Source organism: Pantherophis guttatus, chromosome 1 (genome assembly GCF_059756535.1).
Source record: "Pantherophis guttatus breed Tessera chromosome 1, ASM5975653v1, whole genome shotgun sequence".
NCBI classification, from domain to species: Eukaryota; Metazoa; Chordata; class Lepidosauria; order Squamata; family Colubridae; genus Pantherophis; species Pantherophis guttatus.
In genome coordinates, this window is record NC_142063.1 from 114,961,025 (window position 1) to 114,983,359 (window position 22,335).

Consider the following 22,335-nt stretch of genomic DNA (forward strand, 5'->3'; position numbering starts at 1 on the left):
GTTAGTGCCCTTTAATTCATGCTAGCTAGTCATCAGTATTCCTGTAATAGTAGCCATGACTGGTAGCTACTAATAATCTTATCCCTCATGAATTTGTCTAGTTTCATTTTAATGCCATCAAATTTCGCATCATTACCTCAAAGTTGCCATTTTCATTTTATCTACTGTATATGTTCAAAACCTTTTAATTAATCTCTATCCTCCATCATTCATTGTCACCAGTTTTAGTTCTCATTTACAGTATCTTTTTTATTCCATGTACTCATTTTGATAAAGTTGAATTTTAAAAGGGACAAAATTTATCCCTTTTAAAAACTATTAATCTATCAGATTCTTTCTGATTTTTGGTTTTTCATATATTTCCTGCCTGCCTGTCTTTCTCTCTACCATATATAAAATAATAGCTTATATTATAACATATTACATATTTTTACTTATCCTCATTTTAGATTGAAAAGCCCCAAATATAATCTCTCTCCTCAGGAAAACTGTTCCTAGATTATTGTACTTGTCTTAGTCTGCACCTTTTCCAATTCTGCATTAGTTTTTAAGTGTGGTGAGCAGAACTGTAAACTAGAGTCAGTGAATGGTTGCAGTCGCTCATATGTATAAAGATATTTCTATTTTCGTTTTACTTCTTTTGTTAATGACCTCTGACAATAGGGTAGACGGCCATTGTGAGAAGTAGGGGAAAGACAGCTTTGACTGTAAGCTAAGTTGAAATACACCAAAGAGGTTGTAGAGTTAAAAAAAGAAAATGTTTGGGAGCAAAGAAACAAAAGTATAAGATAATACAAAAGATTTAGTTAAATTCATCAAATTTAGATAGAGCCATCTCACTCATTCCTTTGTTATAGCCTTATTATATCCAGCAGAAATGAAGTCATCTTTGATACACTTGCCAGTGTCAGAGATAGTTGTTCTTGTCATGAAGGGAGGATGGAAAGTTGAACAGCTTCCAAATGTTTCTATGCCCAGCATGACTGATGAAGGCCCTGAAGAAAAATTAACCAATTTGGAATGGGAATCCAAATATTGGGCTAGTGATTGTAATAACAATGTATTCCCAAAATAATAATTTCCACTATTCCATTGTTTTCTTAATGTGAATTACTAATTAGAAGTTAGTACTGGTGAAAGTAGCATGATGCATACTAGTCAAATTCTAAATGCAATAACAGTCCAATAGAAGTGCCGCAAAGGTTCCAAAGGCACATTTCCTTCCAATCTTAAAATTAGGACAGACTGATCTGTCTGCAATTTAGTGAATTATAGGGTAATCCTAGAATATTATCTAACATAGCAATTTAAAACTAGGCTTACTTACATGAGTTTCAGCCTGAGGCCATCAAGGTTTCTAATAAATTGTAATTGGTTCCAAGATGTGCTGTCATGGTTTTCAGTGCCAGACATAATGATAGCCTCTCAAGACAAGCAATGCAAGAATTGCATATGGCAAATAGATTTGCTGATTGTAGAAGCCCTTAAAACAATCACGACTGCCAAACCTATCTTGGAAGACCCTGTACTATTCTACCGTAGAACCTCCATATATTTAAGCCAACCTGAGCTGCTCAGTTATAGCATTTCCTAAGGAAAAGCATAGCTGTGTTTAGTATTTTGTGCCTCAGTAACTAGTCCATGTTTGCACGGAGGCAGGCTTGGGTTGGGGATTTTTTAGTATACAGTTGTTGTTAAGTGAAGGAAGGTTTATTAATTTTTGTAATGGGATCGAGTTTTCCTTTCTGCTGTTTAGAAAGTAAACGATTGCAATTCAGTGCCTACAGATATCAACACCTGAACTCCTGCACGATTTAATGAGGCCAAAATCATATACCAAGCAATTATTTACTTTTGAACTTCAAGCCCACATCTGAAAATATGTTCTCCTTTGGGGTATCATAAACCCGCGGATCTAGCCCTGAGGGGATGTCGGTTTGGAGGACGTGAGGGGAGGGTTGAGCAATGGCGAGGCTGGCAGGAATCGGAAGGCGAGGAGGACCAAATTCTGGGGCTTCGGGCTTTCACATGCTGGAGCATCACATGCGCCGGAGAAGGAGGCAGCGAGAGTCCCGGGAGCATTTCCCGAAGGACTGGACATGTTGGGGTCTGGGGCTGGTCTGGACAGAGCGCCTCGAAAAGCGAGATTGCAGCTTTCCAGCCGGCGGTGACCCTTACGCAGCGTCTCTCTCCCTGCGTCAGAGTTTGCCCCAGGCAGCCACTGAAGGGAGAGCGATCCCTGCGCGCCTTTCTCCCAGTCAGGGCTCCGGTCCGCCCGTCTTCTCTCAGCTGCTTCCTTCCCCCCCTCCACACCCCATGCCGTCTTCCTGCCCCAGAGTGCGGCGTGCCCTGCCGGGGCTCCTTCTGCCCCTCAGCCTCTCTGTCGGGGTGACTCCAGCTCGTCCCCTTCTTCCTTGATCCGTGTCTCCGACCCCGCTCTGACGTAGCGGGAGACCGAAGGAGGAGGAAGAGGAGGAGGGATGGATGACTCACAATGTTATGATGCGGTTCCACAACACACCGCCACATTCGGCTACAGACGGTGCACAAAAACAGCCCTCGGGCTGCTCTGAAGCTGCTGCTGCTGCTGCTGTCCCCTTGCTACGACCCCCGCGCGGAGCCACAGCCGGAACAAGCAGGGGCGGAGAAGAATCCTCCGGGAAGCAGGTTTCAAGGTGAGCAGCGGAGAGGGCAGAGCAGGCGCCGCCGAAACTTTCCCTCCCTTCCCGCGGCGCCTGACCGTCCCTTAGCCTGGCCTAAGAGCCATCTTTCACTAGGCAGCCGAGGGAGGGGGAGGAAGGCGGGGGGGGGAGCAAAAAAAAAAAAAAAGCCGCCACCCGGTCCGCCCTTCCATCCTCTCACCGATATCCCCGCCAGGAGCGAGTCCCGCGGGGAACTTCCCCACGCCGCCTTTATTTTCTTTCCGCGCAGGCAGCCACGTGAGTCAGACTCTGCGGTGATTAACGCGGTCGGTCTTTGGGCTCCTCCCACTTTCACTTATTTTCTCGCCCCCTCCTCTCTTTCTTTCTTTCTCTCTCTCCCCCCCCGCCCCCTTCTAAGAGAGGAGGAAGCGGACGGGAATTTGGGGTGGGGGGGGAGAGAGAATGACAAGCGACGCAATACAAGTTGCACTCGGGCGTAGCGAGGTTGTTGTTGTTGTTGTTTTACTGCATTAATCGAAAGCCGAGCGGTTAGGAACCTGGAGTCGCTGACAGACTCGACCCCTTCCCACGTGTGATTCGCTGCGGGACGGAACGAGGGTTTGCGAATCGTAAGGGGGACAAACGCAGCCTGGGGCAGGGGGAGGGGGCTCCCGGAAAGTCAGCTTACTGAGGTGTAATGCCTATTTCTTACCGGCAGGGAGCGAGCTCGAGGGGGTGGAAGCTGTCAGAACTGGGGAGTAGGCGACTTTGAATGAACGTGCATGGTGAGCCGTATTATTGAATCCCTGGAAGAGGACTTTCTTAAGCACGGATGATGCGGGGGGGACGGGGACGTTTAAATAAGTAGGAATGCGTTGGGGAAATAGTTAACATTATCGTTAACTATTGCTAGCAGCTACTCGGGAGACCTTTAAGAAAGAGGTCTGTGCATTACAGTAATTAAACTGCTGGCTTGTCATGCTAGAAATAATATAATGAAATATTACTTATCGACAGCTTGATAGCTTTTGACAGGTCGTATTTTTATGTATGACAAGAACGTCTTCAAATTATATGGCTGTCCGTCTCAACATCATGACCGATACTGATGATACTGGGTTATTGACATAATGTCTGACAGTATATGAGTGTTACTATGTTAAAGGACAAAACAAACAAAAACTCTTTCTAAATCAGCTGCGTGATTAAGATGAAAAGAGTAATGCTTTTAATTCAGGTAAGGATCTGGTTCAGCTCAAATTTTCAGTATTAAGCACGCCTACCTAAGAAAAACTTAGTTGTAAAAGTTTGGAAAGTATGTAAAAAAAGCATACTGTATTGTTTCTACACTCGTTGGCAGGGAAATAATTCATCATTATTATGCAGTTGAGCATCTACTATAAGGTTCTTGGGCCAGGGAAAAATGAAATCTAAACTTCTGTAGTTTTCTTCATCTTGAAAGAAATCATGAACCTGGCTTGTAGTACAATAATGTGACTTGAGGATCTCCATTCAACCAGCTGAAATCACTTGAAACAGTTTTGTTTGGTGCACCCTCAACTTTGTTTGTTTTGAACATGCATGACAAACTCCATTCCTTCCTTTAATTTCCCAGCCTCCAATGGTCCAAGGTTTGCATTGCTCCTTTGCTTATTCTTTCCCCTTTTCTCTCACTAGGTGTCTCCCCTTTCGGTCTGGTTCTCATCTGGGGGGGCCCTGGCAGTGCAGCCCCCCCAAACTTCACTTTTTTGAAAAACGGCTCTAGCCAACCTGCTTCGCTGCTTCACTTGTGATCGCTTATGTGGGGGCTGCACAGCGCCAGCTCCCCCACCTCGACAAGGCATCGCTCTCCAGCCTGTCATGCCCAGCTGTGAGCCAGTGCCACCAGCCGCCTGTCTCCCTACCAAAACTTTCCGCAGTTACCTGCCCCGGTGCCACCGGACTTACAGCTGTGTCCACTGCAGGGCACACTTGGCCAAACATGATGAGCTCATCTCCAAGGTATGTATGCTCTCAGGATCACAATGACAAGCTTAGTTATACCTATCATTTATCTATGGCCCAACCAGATTCTGGCATTATGCTCCCTCACAGCACTGCCTGTTCTGGGATACCTAACTGCAGCTCCTGGGATCCCCCAGCAATATCAGTCTGTCTAGGAACAGCTTGATCTTTCTTACAACTTGGGATCCCTACTGAGCGGTTGGGCTTGGGAAGGGGATTCAATCATCTTATAAGGGAGAGGACATAACTTTTATACTTTATTTCCACAGTCCTTCCAGGGAAGTCATGGTCGCGCCTATCTTTTCAATTCTGTGTGAGTGTCCTCCTGCAATTGGTTTTATTTGGTGGGAATGGGATACAGGTGAGGAGCATGCAAAGTGGAAGCAGGCAAACATGTAGTTTTTGCCTTGGAATGGAAGAAAATAGCTTTCTTGCAAAAGAGAATTTTAAGTATTGGGAGATATATAGATATATATAAAAGTAAAGCTTTTGGAGTGAGATGTATAATTTAGTATTCATCCAAATAACCTGCATATGACATATATCTGCCATGTCTCACTCAATATCCTCTGTATCACAACAGTCTTACACTTGCAGCTCATCTGCCTCCAAGGCTAATTTGACCGAATTGTGAAATAGAAATAGGGAATAAAACACACAATAAATAGGCTTCCGAGCAATACATTGGGAAATGTGTCCTATTTTTGCTTTTGATATTTTACTATTGCCATTCTTTAACTTGGCAATGGACCTCCAATATCATAGCATTTATTAGGCATTATAAATGGAACCCAACCTATTGCACTTATCATTGGAATTTTCTCTTAGCTCCACCAGCCAGAGGAAGATACATTCTTCATTTTAAAGGATGATCTACTCCTGATTCTAATTATTGGAGATGACATCTCTCCTTTCCCTCTGATCTATGCATTAATCAGTTCCTAGAAAGTGTTATCTTTCTTAACGAGTTCTTTTTCCTCAAGTATAACTCCCAAATGTCCATTCTCTGTGGTTTAAAAGAATCAAATTAATTCCAATTTCATATACAAAGGTTGATACATGATTAGTAAAGTTCCATTATACAGAGATTTGAAAATTGCTGATCAGCCTCCTGATTTATAATACCAATTTTTGTAATGTATACTAGGGGTCTTGAAACTTGGCAATTTTTAAGAATTGTGGACTTCCAATTCCCAGAATTCCCTACCAGCATGGCTGGTTGAGGAATTCTGGGAATTGAAATCCACAAATCTTAACAGTTGCCAAATTTGGAGACCCTGATGTATACAAATAGAGCTTACAATGCAGGTGGTTTTGACAAATGTATCATTTTCATTCTCTTTATTTCTAATTGGCCTTCAGCAGAAGAAAGCTCAACTACAACTCAGTGAGACTGAGTCAGAGATGTAACATACCTCTGACATGGATAGTGATCCCAGCCAAGCAAATTGTTCTGGAGCAGATTCCTTTGGCTCCAGAAATAACCACTCTTCTTGAAGTGAAAGGAATATAGAGGTTGACTATAGCAAAAGATCTGTTTGACCACCTCTGTTGGAAATTATGAACTACCTATATATTCTTATTTGGCAGTCCCGATGAGTTTTCTCCATTAGTTATTCAAGAGCTGACTAGTAAGTAAGTGATGGTTACATTGCTCCTGTGATAATCCGTATCTGCTTTTGCCTTCAAATGTGATAATGTGAAATAAATCTAAATAGAGTACTATTTCTTCCTGGTTGATTTTCAAATAGTTGCACTGCAAAGCCTCTATCTTTATTACATAGCTCTGCATAACAGTAGTTAGAAATAAAATTATGGTACCTTTCACCTCAGGAAGGGGAGATGGATAATGCAGTATAACCCAATAACTGTAAAATCAAATTAAACAATATCTAACTTTTTTCTTTCTACCAGAATGTCCTGACTCCATTTTACAGGAGAATTTAACTACCTTCTTGATATGTATTAATTTAAAACAATTGAACCATTAGTTTGAAGTATTTAAATAGGCATGCATGAAAATGTGGGCAATATTTTCATGTAGAATTTTTTGTTTTTAGCCAAATTCACAAAAGTCAGGAAAATGAGAAATGGAACTGCACAAAATTAGTCATTCCCTTTTCAGTAGATTAAATAGAATTATCCAAGTTGTCTCTGCCTAGACACTTGTAATCAATAGAGTACTATTGATGTGGCCCAATTTTTAATATTCTGAGCACAACATACTGCATGTAGACCCTTCTTTTTACCACTGGAGGCCGCTCTGAGATTAAATTTAGAATCCATTTTCTATTTCTTGTGTTGGGTTTTCAGATTTCCTGGCAAAATGTTTTATTTTTTATTTATACTGTAAAGTGTAAATACATAATTATTGTAAAATGCCCACATTGTAAAAATCTATTCATTGCATTGTCATCTGAAACTACTAAACTATTATAGCTAAGTAAGTAAATCATAGTCCAACTAATATACATTCATAAGAGTTACTTGAAAAAAGTAGTTTTGTTTTAAAAAACTTTCTCCTATATGATCACTTCAGGTATCATAGGACAGGGATATTCCACATCCTAGTTTTTTTGCAAGCTATTGGCAGGACAGAATTGGGGCCATATTCATGGTAAAGACAAAATGAGATGTTGACTTTTGATTTGATTACAGGGTTAATGTGGGCTGTGGTCCAGCAGAGCAACGTCTTCTGCTCACTGGTCTCCATTCAGTTGCTGATATATTTTGTGAAAGCTGCAAGACTACACTGGGATGGAAATATGTGAGTAAATTCCCTTCAGAAATGTAATTCTAGCAATCAAGTTGCCAGGGAGATTCAGGAAAGCAATCTTTAAAGGAGAATATTTGTAGCTCGGTATTGAAATGAGGGGTCCTTGGTGTACTTGGAACTTGGTTATTTTCTTGCAGATGTTTCAATACCCAAATTAGGTAACATAAACAGCACTATCAAAGCAATCCTTGTGATCCTATCCAATTGGGAAGACTAGTGCAAATATTCTAGCTTTTGCATCACCTCTCTCAAAACCATGGTGCTCTGAATGTATAAATGCCAGTTGCTGCTTGTCATACCGTCTCAATGGAAATAAGATTCTTAGAGCTTTGCTATCTTTCACCTATTTCATCTCATGAGAGCAAAGTTATATTTTTGTTGTAGTTTTAGAGAGGGAGAGGCATTGTCTAAAGTAGGTAGGTTCATGTCTAATAGATAATATTTGTAGCTGGGATTGAGCTGTGGAATCCTTGATGTTAAGCTTGGTGTTTGTTTGCAGACCTTTCATTACCCAAGTAGGTAACATCAGTTTTTAGTGCTGGGTTTGTATCTCCTGTTTCCTTCTTTGCCAGGAACAAGCCTTCGAGACCAGCCAGAAGTACAAAGAAGGGAAGTACATCATTGAGATGTCACATATGGTGAAGGACAATGGCTGGGACTGAGAAGGAAGTCTGGGGTCATACCCTCCTGCGTAGCATGCCGTGCCCTTTCGTAACCCCATTGCCACAAGTGGCACCCCAGCACAACCAGCCCAGCTACCCTTCCATCAATCTCCTGCACAGCATCATCCAGGGGAATGGAGCTTCCAGGATCTTTCTCCCAAAGCCTCTTTCTGAAATGCTGGACTCACTGTTTGGAGGACTCTACCTGTCCCTTAGAGCAGAAGAGGAAACATGCAGGTGGTAGAGAGTGGGAGACTAATGTGGGAGGTTTCGGATTGGTTTTCCTTGGCCTGTGTAGGTTATGTTACATCCTATTAGCACTTGTCAGCATAACACTGTGGCAGCCAGAACCGAGAATCTGGAATCAGGTGTGAACTTTGCAGTCCATTGTGTAAGAAAAAGAACCAAAATACTTAATGCAATGCGACATAAGGTATGCTTTGGGGGAGGGTCAACAGATCACTTTGACGCATAAAAGCTGAAGAGATCATCTCCTGTATCTCTAGCTTAAATAAAGAAGGGCTGTGACAGAACTTCAACTACTGGCATGGCCCTAGATAACTGTGGACAGATAATGTTGACAGAATTGAGCTGGATAGAGCAGTGATTCTGTGCATTATAAAGCAGCTTCTTGTTCTTCTCCTTTCTAAGGAGAAATTAAGAGTTGTACATCAGCCTACTGATATTGGGCACTGAAGGTTGGATGGCGTAGATTACATGGGGAGATAAAAGATATCCTGAAGTAGGGGACAGAGGAACAGTCTCTCCAAATGGCAGTTATTGGTCCCTTTCCCAGACACTGCAATGGTATTTTCCCCAGGTTTATTCTATGGAGTCCATTAATTTAGGTGTGAACCACCATGTGCTTGTAATCCCTGAGCACTATGCTCCCTCCCTCAACTCCCTTACCATACATGAAGAGTGGGGCAGTGGGGGGTGGGGAGAAACAACACTTTAGCACTGTCACCAGCGCAGGAATTTTTTTGTATAATAAAATTGTTTTATATTTTAAAACAAGCAATCCATACTATCAATAGCTTCTGTCATCATGCTTCCTTTGCAGGTTTAGTACCAAGCCAGAAGTTCTGTTGACGGGAAATTAGCTTTCTGATGGTTAAAGTTTTCAACAGGCACGAATCCAGAAGTATTACCTGACTGCATAAATTTGAAATCTTCATACCAAATCATCCAAAAAACCCAAACCAGTATGTTTATCCCCTCAGACAAAACTGCACATTCAAAATTATCATAATCTGCAAATCGGCTCAGATTATGCCTGGATCTTGTTTTATGAATAGAGTGATTTCCTGTTCCATAATCTTTAGCCATCTTCTAGAGCACAAAGCATACCCAATATATGTGAGCAATCAACATTCAATGGTAGGTTGCCATATTATCTCAAAACAGACAACAGAAAAATGACCAATATTTCAGCTGCTGCTTGAATACCAAATCATGTTGGTATCCAATTTATCCAAACCCAGCAACTGAAATTGAAAACTCCTCTGAAAGGAGTGAAGAGATAGCTCTCGTCATAGAAACCACTTATCTAGCAGGACAAAATGGGGATTTTTTTTTCTCCATTATGCCTCGTGTAACAAGTCTCCATGCCTGGCCTTTCATCTTTACCATCAATGGAAGTATAAAGAATTCATGCTGCTGTGGCCACCAACCCAATGCCCTTTTTACATTGCACTGCTTGGTCGGGCTCAGTAGCACAATGTGAAAAGAGCCTCGGGCAGGGGCCGTGCCCAGTGCATCCGAAGGCCCTTTGCTTTATCCACAGGAACAAGAGAGTTACCTTCTCATAATCTCACTGAAGGGTGAAAAGGAGCACACAAGAGCTGTGATTTATTTTATCAATGCACTTTCTTTAGTACGAGTTTCTATAGAATACTGGGCTGCTGCATGGTACATATTAATCAAACCATTCTCTTTAGTCTTCATTCAGCAGGAGTTTCAAGAAGACTGTTCAGGAGTTCGACCTAGAAAGGGGAGGGTAAAATAAAGGAAAATAACTTGCATCTACCATCAATTCTCCTTTCTTATAACAACACAGTTGCAATCCTAAAGCAGTGTAGGAGTTAACTCTGCCTTGGGACAGCATTACACAAAATAACCAGTTCTCTTTACAAGGTTTTAAAAAATATTTAGAATTCATAGTATAAGCCTACATTCAAAGAAAAAGCATCAGTTATAAAATAAGCAGTTTCTCAGCTGCATTACCAGACAAATGAGAGGCACAAAGCCTGAATCTTCAAAATCACATATGGCCTCCCCCAAAATTTTTGACTGCACCCTCCAGAATTCTTCAACAATTGCCACTAAATTTGAATTTGCAATATGATAATAGAGGGCTATGTTAATACAATCAGATGTTTAATTTTAATTCAAACAAATTTAGTTGTTGAGCAGCTCCGGCTGCTTTTTATGGCTCTGACCACTTAATAATGTGAGACCTTCAACCTCTCAAAGGCAATATGTGACTTACTATTAAAGATTGTGCAATCTTATGCTAATCAAAACCACTGGATCAAGAAAGCTACCAGTAGATTCTACTTGTCATTACATTTTTCTGTGTGTGCTCTTTGTGTCCCTCTAGAATTTTTCTTATCTGAAATTCTAACAGTCACCTTATTGAATAATTTGGCTCTATACATGATAAAACTAAACCCTTTTATATTCCGCCCTTCTCCGGAGACTCAGGGCTGCTTACGTGTTAAGCAATAGCCTTCATACTTTTATATTTATACAAAGTCAGCTTATTGCCCCCACAAACTGGGTCCCCACAAACTGGGTCCTCAAGATTTATTTATAATAAATCTTAAGACAATCACAGTTGATTTAAATTACAGTTGATTTATCCTTTATCTCATCTAGACTACTACTGAGTCCCAAATTACCAACTTCAGATTAATGAATATACTTAATTTATATTTTTTCTGGATATAATCTTTTTTTACACACAAGTTTTGCCTCTACTTCACATCTCCTGTATTCAAATGTGAAGGACCAAAACCAACCCATTTCCATCATATAGTTGAAAAACAGGAAAAGAGCAAAGAAAATGCCTAGAACTAAGCCTATTTCTCAATTCTAAGCTATTGTAGCTATGGACACTCATGGGAGGGGGTGGGCACAAAGGACATTGGATCATTCATGATATCATTATCAAGCACAGGAAATCATGAGCCAAGGTGATTCAAATGAATACAGGTTTATTGCATGCTAACCCTCTCTACAAGAATCTGAACTACTAATGGTTAGTCAAATTGGCGAAAAGGTTCAATGAAATTCAAGGTGGGTTGGATCATTAGATCACTTGTGGGTGCGAAGGGACTCCAGACTGATGCTCTTGACCCCTCCCTCAGGCTCAGCCTGGTCATTTCCTACATCATTATGTAAATAACGTATTTCACAAATATATAATTTCTGTCATCTATGTCATGACATGATGCATGCAATTTTGTTTTCTCAGGTGGGAACATCAGGCCTACATGTTAGGGTTCAAACTAGCTACTTTGTTCTATGCCTATTTCACAGGAATCTCCGCATATTGGCATTTTTCACCTGGGAAAGACTAGATAAAGAAAGGGAATCGTGTGTGTGTGTGTGTGTGTGTGTGTGTGTGTGTGTGTGTGTGTGTGTGTGTGTGTATTCCTACGTAACCAAGGTTTGTCTGCAGCCCTAGCTCAGTAGAATCACATCCACTCGATTCTGGGCTTTTTTTCTTTCTGGCAGCCAGCAAGTTCTGGTGCCAGGTGAGAGACTGGCTGGCTGCCAGAAAGAAAAAAAAGCCCAGAATCGAGTGGATGTGATTCTACTGAACTAGGGCTGCAGACAAACCTTGGTTACGTAGGAAAACCTGGCTAGAGGAAAAACACACATAAATCCTACGAAGAAGTAAATATATATATATAGTCATTTGTGTTGACCTAAGACCACATATGTTGCATTTCTCTATTAATTTCACCAAGCAAAGACATAAATTCCAACACAACAGCCATTGTATATGTATGACATCTATAATATGCATCTGAATCACCATAGGAGAAGATAACAATATGCAGTATTACCATTGGAATAATTTTAACATTCAGAGTTTTTATTGCAAGTAGTACTGAAATATTGAGTAACAGATACTCGAGTTGGAAAAAAACATGGGGGAGGGTTGATATTCCAAAGCAATGGTCAGAATCAGCTAAAGCTAGGAATCTGTCATAGCACTACCTTCACAAAAAGCCACACTCTGTCATGTAACAAGGCCTTGGACTTTGATTCATGTAAATAACCAGTAGAAAAACTAACTCAGAATTCCCTTCTCCAAGATTACATCTTATCAAATTGTTTTGCCAAATGATCTCTAATAAGTAGCTGAGAGAATAATTGCATTATTTAACCAAAGAAAGTGCTACCTGAAAATTGCTTCCAGCTGCATAGTAGTTTAGCTGGAAGGAACAGCACAACAGAAGGGAAAATAGATTGTTTATACCTAATGTTTGGGGAACTGATGCAACAGGATGTCCTTGTTTTTCATTGACAGGTCGTTCACCTTATCAATGATGTTGAACCTTATCACCAGATATGAAGGAAATAGAATTTGGGAAATAACAAGTTTCTAGAGCAAAGGGAGAACAAAAACAGCTATCAGATTTAGACAAGAAGTGAGAGACTGTAAAACCATTTAAAATCTTTTCTATTCTGTTCTACATCATTTTTGGAAAGGTGGAAAACTGTATTTCCTGTATTATACATATAAAAATATATTTTGTTTCATTGCTGGAACCAGCTTTCAGTTGCAAATGCATTGATTAGAAATTACTGCAAAGAGCTAATCAAGACATAAACAGAGTTCACTGGATTGTTGTTTTTCCTAAACAGTTCCATGCCATTTAATACATTGTTGATAAAAATACCTTTTGGAAATAGTTATGTTAATGGAGTATTCATTCAATATATTTATACTAAAAGAACAGTTAAAATTGCAAATTGATAAGAACAGTGAGGCAGAAACAAGCCATAAATTCCTGGAGATTATTAAAAATTATAAAAGAACAGCATGTAGATTTAAGTACGAAATTCTGATTGATCTAAGTAGAGAAAAGAGAAATCAACTCAACTTGAATAAGTTTTTACTAATTTCAGATGTGTGGTTTTTATAATAGGAGAGGTGGAAAAAGTCAGAAAAAAAATAAGCATAGCATTTCTTGGTTTCAGATCAATAATGAAAGGAGGGCAGACAAAGAATAAAAGAGAATGAAACTCCCAACTACAAGTAAAAATATTTTATTTAGTGCAAAGCATTTCAAAAACCATATTTCTGATCTGCTCTGCAAAACTAATGCTATTAATAGCAAGGATATTATTCATGAACAATTAAGAAAAAGGCAAAAAGTATACACTATGTATAGAGTAGCTGTTTTCTGAACAATGAATATATCCCCCTCTATGAAGAAGTCAATACCATATTCACTCATTTCATGTTGTGCATGTGGTAAATTATTCAAAACCACTGGAATTATAAACACATTCCATCAACCTTTGCTTAAAATTAACACATATGACTGCTTAGAGCAGCTCAAACTAAGTCTTCTAGTATCATTCCATGAAATTACATACATGAGGACATCACATCGTTGTAGTTACTTTGTGGAATTATATAACTATTATGTTTCACACAAAAACAATTTTGGTCCAGATTTATCATATACTGGTAGAATGCTGCATGGATTGAGGGGGAAAAATGTACAAATCAATTAAAACATATATAAAGCATAGACCAGATAGATGCTAAAACTGGGTACAAAAATCCTATTTCACAATGATTTTTCCATGTTAAAAAATTAATGTGAGGAATAAGTGTAAAAACTGAAAGAGTGTCTTTTATTGGTGTTCAGAAACAAGTAGTTAGTTATTCATGCCTTGGAAACAAATATCTGTACATAGTTTAGAACATGAAGCTAAATATACAAACTAAGTAGAAGTAGTATGTTTTTAGACTTCATTTGATACCTAACTATTCAGAGGCAAGTTGTGGATCCTCTCCTCTAGCATGTACAGAATGTTCTAATTCTCTTCTCACACTTAAGTGGTCCCACTTGGGCTTAAGCATGTGGATCAACAGCTGTTCTCTACATATAGCTGCCTTATGATGGGAAGTAAGGGATCAATACTGGCTTTCAACATCTGTAGCTCCTTACGATATTTTAAGCATTCAAGTCAAACATTGATACAGTGTTATATTTCCATATAAATAAACATTGTTTATTTAGCAAAGGGATAGCAATTTGTTATGAGATCTCTAAAGAGCCACTAACATTTCTAATCTTGTGATATTTTTGGATATCCCACAGTTACCATTTAATTTCCCTCAAACAGAGACTGCAGACTTAATTTTCCCACAAAACAAATTACATTGGGTTATATACATCCTTGACCTTGCAATAATAATTAGCTGAAAAACTTTCTAACAGAAAGAGCAATTCAGCAGTGAAATAAATTATCCCGAGAGATGTTTAGCTCTCCCTTCACAGGAAGTGTTCAAGCAAAGGCTCAACAGTAATGAATCTGGGATATTTTAATTTGTATCGCTACAATGAACAGGGGGTGGTCTTAATGGCCTAAATAGCCCTTGCCACCTCAACGATTCAATTAATTCATGCATTACACTGTGGGAGTACATATTTACCAACCTAATAACTCACAGCTGAAATAAGCCAGAGAAGGAAAAATGCCTTAACTTTTTAATTTCTTAGCTACTATTCTGGATGGGCAGACAAAAAGAAATATAACTTTATTTTTTCAGTTGACTGGCAACCCTTTTTTTTTTCATACAGCCTAGGTTTGCCTGTGTGGAAGTGTCTCATCACAATGCCTAATTATGAAGATACACTGTTTTATATTTTGAATATTAACTAAGCCCATTTCAAAAGGTGTATAATCTTAGTTTAGATTTCTTTAGTATCTGCTAAATATTTAGCAAATTGAAACATTTTTTATTTTAATTTCTGCAAATTATAGTTATTTCCCTTTGTTTAAATTGAAAACTCTTTAGTGAAAACTCTATTACGTTTAAATTGAATTTGCATTGCAAATGATTGGGCGCTGTCTAGTCCAATGTGATTTAGCCACTAGTATAAATCTTGTAAATCATTTTTGAAAACAGTAATGTGTCACAGTGATTGTATTTTGTCTCATTTCATGCAAGATAAGTCACTTAGACTAGGGTTAATATTCTTATTTTTTCTAAAAATGAACATAGACCGCCTTTTTTTTTTTGTTTATACATCCTGAAATTGTCTTTCTGTGGGTAGATGCTCTAGTCTAGCTATATGATAAATTGCAGAAAACTCAGCATTTCATCAGGTGGACATGGCTAATAATCTCCAGACAGAAAAATGACTAACAAATGTACATATTATTCCTTAAACAGGAATATTTTGTCTCTGATGCAATGATACCATCATAAGAAACACTTTTTTTTTTTCAAAGATTGGGATTTCCAGCAGGTTAAATTATCTAAAGTAAAGAAAGTTGCTTGGTTGGTAAAGTTTTATAGCCTTTGGGAGCTATAGAATTTTGCAGGTACTCACTGAAAAGTGCTGCAGAGAAATTTCCTTTTCAGAATACTGAAAACTTGCAGAAATCCTGTAAAACCTTCACACTTTAATTTAATACGGTATTATTTCTCTATACAGTATTACACTCTAGGCAGGCAGAAGTATGCTCACATGGGGCCCTCCAATAATTATTCCAATGTTTAATGTTTTTGTAGTAATTCATAAAAGTTTATTAGAGGACTCAGAATTGTGCAAGCCATTGTATTCTATGGAAGCTGGAATTCAAAGAAGCAGGATAGGAAGAGTGTTGACACCTTTGAACTTTGATATTGGAAACTCTTGATAATACCATGAACAGTCAAGAAAAAAACGCCAATGATTCATTGAACAAATCGACCCAGAGTTCTCATTTGAGGCAGAGATGACCTGGCTCAAATTATCCAACTTTAGACATTTTACAATTTACATAAATACCCAATTCTCTGGAAAAAGTGGAAGGAAAGAAAAAAAAAGGATAACCAACAACAAGTTGGTTGGACTTAGTTAAGGTGGCATGTTAAGTGCAACATTGAAACACTTGAAAGAACAGGTTAGGAATACATTATAATGGAGAAGATCTATGTGGTCACTAGGAGGCAAAAACAACTTGATAGCACATCATCAATTATCAAAGGAACTTTGATCATTCTTAAATTTGTGTATTGTCATTAGTCCTTCCATCCCATACATAATTCAGAAATTCCAGTTATCTTGACAGAGAAGCAGTATACTTATTGAGAGTATGGAAAATACGATGCTTGAGGGCACGTCTTCCCACCTTCTATAACGTGTAGGTATATTCCAGTATCTTTTGAATCTCCTGTGCCAAGAATGCACAAGCGCACACATGGAAGGCATACAGGTTAGAATGTTGGACTCTACTGAATAGGGCTCAATTCCTTGACCCTGCACAACAAACCCTCCCCATCCGCAATGAATAATAAAGCTTGGAAGCTCTCCCATTTCCTACCTTGCGTTAACATTCATCCGTGAGCATAAACTATTATCCAGAATCACCCGTGTTCTAAACCACAGCAATGGTTTGGGCCAGTGGTGGGATTCAGCCAGTTCGCACCTCTTCGGGAGAACCGGTTGTTAACTTTCTGAGCAGTTTGGCAAACTGGTTGTTGGAAGAAATCATTGGGGCAGAGAACCGGTTGTTAAATTACTTGAATCCCACCACTGGTTTGGGCTCACTCTATTGTGTGAAGCTGGCCACTACGGTCTGTAAACCATTGTATTGTTACATGTGAATTCAGTCAAATGTGATTTGCCCAGTTAAACCACACTTAAGCAAACCCAGCAATTTAGTACACTGTATGGGGGGCTGCTAAGCACTGAAAGTAAAATGCTTTGAACATCACCAAAAGAAGATCTGGAAATACTATTAGGAGAGAGAGCCTGAAGAGACCCAGAGAAGGAAGCCTGCTCTCACCATGCTTTGATTCTAGGGCTAGGCTAGGACCACTACCCGAGTTAGGCCACACCGGGACAGAGAATAATCAGGGGCACTCATCCCTTCTCCCAGTTATAACCAAAGGCAGGAAGCGTTGGAGAAGGGTGGGAAAAGCCCTTCTCCGTATTTTCGGCCATTCCTCACACCTCTTCTAATTCAGGGCGTCGTCCATGGGGCTGACCGGTATCCGAAGCGCCCAGCCGGTCGCCCCCTCCCCGGATCTCCAGCAGCCTTCTCCCGCCTTCTCTCTCTCTCTCTCTCTCTCTCCTTAGACCGAACAAAAAATGTAAGCTCTCTGGATCAAACCTGCGCTTGCAACACGTTTGTGAAAGGGAAGCAGGATCGGGCGAAGCGCCTTTGCCTGTGCTTGGAAGGGACAACCCCTTTGTGCCCGGGAGCGAGGCCATCTTTACCCTTTCGGCAGCTCTCTGGCTTCTCCTCGTCTCTCGCATGGCCCCGCGGTGGAGGTTAAAACTTTGGCGTTTTTCCCCCCGCTTTGCCCGGGCAAGAAAGTGGCGGGCACTAAACAGCTCCCGCGTCTCTCTCTCTCTCTCGCTCTCTCTCTCCGCATTCCGCTCCGTCCATCTTGAATACTTGAGATTCTTGAATGGAGCCTGCGGGATCCGCTGCGCGCGGCTCAGATTGGCTGCCCGTTAACCCTTCGCCTTCTCATTGGACGCAGGGCTCCTCTCGACCACTCCTCTCCTCCTCCCCCCCTCCCCCCCCGACTTTAGTGCCTCCCTACCGAACTGCCCCCCCACCCCCGGGGTTTTGCTACGGACGTTGCTTCTATTCTGTGGCGGGTTTTTTTTTTCCCCGTTCGTATTTCGGTAAATGAACGGAGAAGCTCCCGTAGGAACGAATGCACGCGCGAAGAAGATCCGTGACAGTCACGAAGACCCCAGCCTGTTCTTCTTGTGGATTACCGCCTCTGCACAGAAACCTTTCTTTGAATGCAAACCACTGACACAGCAGTAGGACTTTGCATGTAAACGCAGCGGGCTTATTTTGTCTAGTTTGTGCGTGGAAGGAATAGAGACGCGGGACTTTTTATTCCCTTTCGGTGGCTGCTGATTACTATTACTTTTTAAAAAAACAATGTTTGCATTTGTGGCTCACCTTTAGGGAACAGACCTGTAAAGCGAGTGCGTAAGGAGCGTTTCAGATTTAAATTTACAGAAAAGTCTCTACTTACAATATCTGCCCTATAACATCATTTCCAGAAAATAAGTTGTATTTACTCTTTTTGAAGACATTTGTAGTGAGTATTAGATTTATAGCCTACTTTTCATTCAGGAATTAAGACAGCCTACAAAACCCTTCTTCCTACTGCTTTTTCCTGAAATAATTCTGTGCAATAAATTGGGCTGAAAGAGAATAACTGTCCAAAAAGTTAACACATTGAGCTTCTGTGTCTGAGAGATGACTAATACATGGGTCAATTTTAATCCAATTGTTTTTAGTCAATTGTTAACCAACACGCCTCACTTGCTTCTTTATTACAGTGTAGCACAAGCTGTTGTGGACTATGATCCAGTTCATCAAATGCATTAACATGGCAGTTGGCAAGTACTGTCTGCGTGCATAGGTGTAGTGTAGAGGGACAATAATATGGACACTGAAATGAGATTAGAAGAAAATGAAATATGCAGAATAAAAACCTTGACAAACTTAATTTTATACATAATTTTCAATGCCTTTTTTTTAAATCAAATTTTTAATTTTTTGTTTAAAATTTATACATATCATTGTGTGAATGGCACGATGTTTGAGTACCATACATTTCAATACATATAAACATATTCCTAATTATTACATTCCATTTTCCTTATTTCATATTATTTACTCCTACCTTGTACACAAAATTTTAAGTTTCGTATAAATATTAACTAGTATGCAATAACATCTAAACCGATGTGCTTTAGCATCCGTATTATCTTCCGTTATAGTTTCAATAGTATAACCCTCAAGAAAAAAAATACAAAATTGTCATAATTTTCAATGCCTATTCACAAGAGGTAATAATATATATCAATAAACCAAGTAACACACTTAGTGGGTGCAAATGCATTATTTTTAGACCATATATAATAGGGTTGCACTTCATGATTACCGGTAATTGGAATTCAAAAGCTTCACATTAGAAACCCATCTCACAGAAAACAGCTCCTGTCAAGTGAAAGACTAAATTGGTTTTTCTCTGGGGAAAATTTACCGGGAAATAGGAAACGAAAAAATATCCCAAAGTAAAACAATGATGAACCAATTCTGTATTGCTATAACTTGCCAAACTCCAGATGGATGTATTTATGAATTTCCAGGGGCTGACTGGTTTACTGGAGCCTTTACTAGTTGCAGTCACATTCTAGCAAAATAATGCTTAAGATAATGGTGGATAATTGAGAAAGCCAAAGAACACAAAAAAAGAAGTCAGTGCATGCTTCATCAATTATAAAAATGCCTTCAACTGTGTTAATCATGTCAAACTATGAATTATGCTAGAAAATATGAATCCTAGAACATCTCACTGCCCTCACATTAAAACTATAGATAGGGGAGGAAGCCACAGTATGGGCAGAATATGGGAAAAACAGATGGGCTGCAGGTTGGCAAAGGAGTGAGACAGAACTGTGTACTCTCCATTTATTTGTTTCACCTATATTCTGGATATATATTAAGGAAAGTAAGATTACATGAAGATGATCATGGTTCTAAAACTGGAAGAAGAAACAGCAAAACATCAAGAACCTGTGCTATGGTGATGACCCTGATAGCCAAAAATGCAAAGAATCTGCAATCTCTAGAAAAAAAAGTCAAAGACACCATAAAAGGGGGACTAAAATTAAATATAAAGAAAGCCAAACTAATGACAAAAGATACAGCTGTCAGCCTTAGAACTGACAACAAAGATATGTAGGTGTTAGATGGCTTCTGCCTTTTAAAATCTACTGTCAACAGTAAAGGAACAAGCATACAACAATTTTGTCATAGACTAACACTTGATAAAATAGCCATGAATATCTTGAAAAAGATAATCATATGCTATGATGTGTCTATACCTACAAAGATCAGAAGAGTGGAGACACTCTGGAGGTGAATATTGGATGTTGAAGAAGCAGCACAGCAAATACTGATGGTTTTAAAATTTGGTGTTGGGGAAAACATATTTTCAGCTATGACATAGTTTACCCACATTTTGGGGCACCCGTTATTCTCCTTTTCCTTGAGGAAGAAAGCCCAACAGAACCTTTAAAGTTAGAGGATATGCTAATCTTCACTATAAACTCTCTTTCTCCCAAGCTGCTTTTGTTTTTGCAGAAGTAAACTTCTATTTTTTCTTCAGCAAGTTGAAAGGTAACCAGAACAATACTAGAAGCTGCTAGTAGTTGAAAAGTAATAACTAAAGTAGTTTTTAACTAAAAATAACTAGAGAAATAGCTAGATTTTAATTGAAAAAAAATATGTCAGAGAAAGCACATACATAGAGACCATACTGATATTTCAGTTCAAACTGCAGTGTCAGCAGCAGTTATGTGATGTTCAAGAAAACAAATGATTTGTTCAGTGAATAGAAGTACTCCAAGTCAACCCTCAGGCACTCTCCTTAAATAATGACCTCAACTGACCACAAACGAGAGGAACCAAAACACTTGTAACCAAAACACTATTGAGAACCAGGATCTTGCATGAAGTAGTAATATTTTTCTTCAGAAAATCCAGCATGTGAACAAACTAGTTGGGACACATTGTATTTACATCTAAGTAATAGGGTATTGCCTCATAAAACATAAACTATTAGCAAAGCAGGTGGAACACTTTGTATTTATATTATTCAAACAAAAGGACCTTGGAGACACTTTGTACCACCCATCTCTGAGGCAAATTTCTGTGTTTTCATTTGTCCATAATCAAATGCCAATACCTGGATCAATGACCTTTGTTGATTTGCATTTATTAAACTATGGAGATGCTTCTTGTTTATTGGAGAGATGGGGTTTCTTTCCTTCTCTCCCACTGGAAAGTTACTTCAGTGTTTGCCAAAGCCAGAGTGATGTGATAACACTGAACCAGGAGTGAGTATATGTATGATGTTTAATTTCTTGCAGCTCTAGATCTACACCAGACTTTGCTTTGGTATGTTGAAGAAGACTGCACTTTGAAGGTGAGTGAAGACCAATTTTGGGTAGGGTTTCAGGAGTTTTCATGGGATGAAAATGGTGCTTTTAATGTTCACAAGACTTAAGGTACCACTTTACCCCTTAAACCCCTCTTAAAATCTTCCAAATTAAATAAAAAATTCACATATTTGGCTCAAGTAGGGCTTTTGGAAGAGTCTAGGATTTCTGGAGCCAAATTAGGTAGAATAAATCATTTTTTATTATTTGAAACCACCCAGAAATCTACAAAAAATTCCAATCAGCTTTTGGAAATTTGTGAGAGTGGCTATGTCTAGATAACACTTATTAATGATCAATTTACCAGTGGTTCATTCAATTCAATTATCTGGGTTTATATAACACACTTAGCTATAGGCTTATTATTATTCAATTTTGTGAGCTCATATCACAACAGTAGACTAAAGTGTGATTTCTTCATTTGTGGATCAATCTGTTATGCAGATATACTGATATAGCCTATCTAAACATATTTAACCAAAAGACCATCCTTTCCAAAGCTAAGCTTTGTCTAGTGTGTTGAAGTTCAATTCCATTAATTAAATTAAATTTAATTAATTAATTTAATGTAATTATTTTTCTAATTTCTAAATTGCCCATCTGCCTCAAAGAGGGGCATATTATGATTCCCAGCCAGAAAGACTGACATTAATTACAATTTTACAACCTGATGCAGTTGTGAAATTTTCTCCACCTCTTTCATTACAGAATAGGATAGGATAGGATAGGATAGGATAGGATAGGATAGGATAGGATAGGATAGGATAGGATAGGATAGGATAGGATAGGATTCTTTATTGGCCAAGTGTGATTGGACACACAAGGAATTTTTTCTCCGGCATATAAGCTCTCAGTGTACATACTAGCAGTAAGTGATAAATCATGATTATAGTCATTGTAAAAATACATTCATCATAAATTATAAGATACAAATTTAGTGATAGTCATAGGATACTAAATAAGCAATCAACATAAATCATACTAGGATACTAAATAAAATAATATAAATCATAAGATACAAG

The 22,335-nt window shown here is 39.0% G+C and overlaps 1 protein-coding gene and 2 long non-coding RNA genes across 6 annotated transcripts; 1 reads left to right on the top strand and 2 right to left on the bottom strand.

Annotated features, from left to right (window-relative positions):
- Window positions 1-784: 784 nt before the first annotated feature.
- On the bottom strand, window positions 785-2,964 carry LOC117667120 (uncharacterized). Its single transcript, XR_004591972.2, has 2 exons — window positions 2,863-2,964; window positions 785-995 (listed from the first exon to the last, which is right to left on the bottom strand). It is a non-coding gene; the product is annotated as an uncharacterized LOC117667120 (long non-coding RNA).
- Window positions 2,222-9,105, top strand: YPEL4 (yippee like 4). 4 transcript variants are annotated; one of them, XM_034420322.3, is made up of 6 exons: window positions 2,236-2,675; window positions 3,361-3,427; window positions 4,320-4,643; window positions 4,916-4,959; window positions 7,305-7,413; window positions 7,995-9,105. In XM_034420322.3, the coding sequence occupies exons 3-6, from the start codon at window positions 4,503-4,505 to the stop codon at window positions 8,082-8,084; spliced, it is 384 nt and encodes a 127-aa protein (XP_034276213.1). In that variant the 5' UTR covers window positions 2,236-2,675; window positions 3,361-3,427; window positions 4,320-4,502; the 3' UTR covers window positions 8,085-9,105. The 4 variants fall into 4 exon arrangements, with proteins under 4 accessions (XP_034276211.1, XP_034276213.1, XP_034276212.1 ...); XM_034420321.3 differs by lacking the exon at window positions 2,236-2,675 and adding an exon at window positions 2,973-3,271; XM_034420320.3 differs by lacking the exon at window positions 3,361-3,427 and having other exon boundaries at window positions 2,222-2,675.
- An 829-nt stretch (window positions 9,106-9,934) lies between these two features.
- LOC117667119 (uncharacterized) lies at window positions 9,935-17,768 on the bottom strand. The gene is made up of 3 exons (XR_004591971.3): window positions 17,552-17,768; window positions 12,577-12,702; window positions 9,935-10,069 (listed from the first exon to the last, which is right to left on the bottom strand). It is a non-coding gene; the product is annotated as an uncharacterized LOC117667119 (long non-coding RNA).
- Between the last annotated feature and the right edge of the window lie 4,567 nt (window positions 17,769-22,335).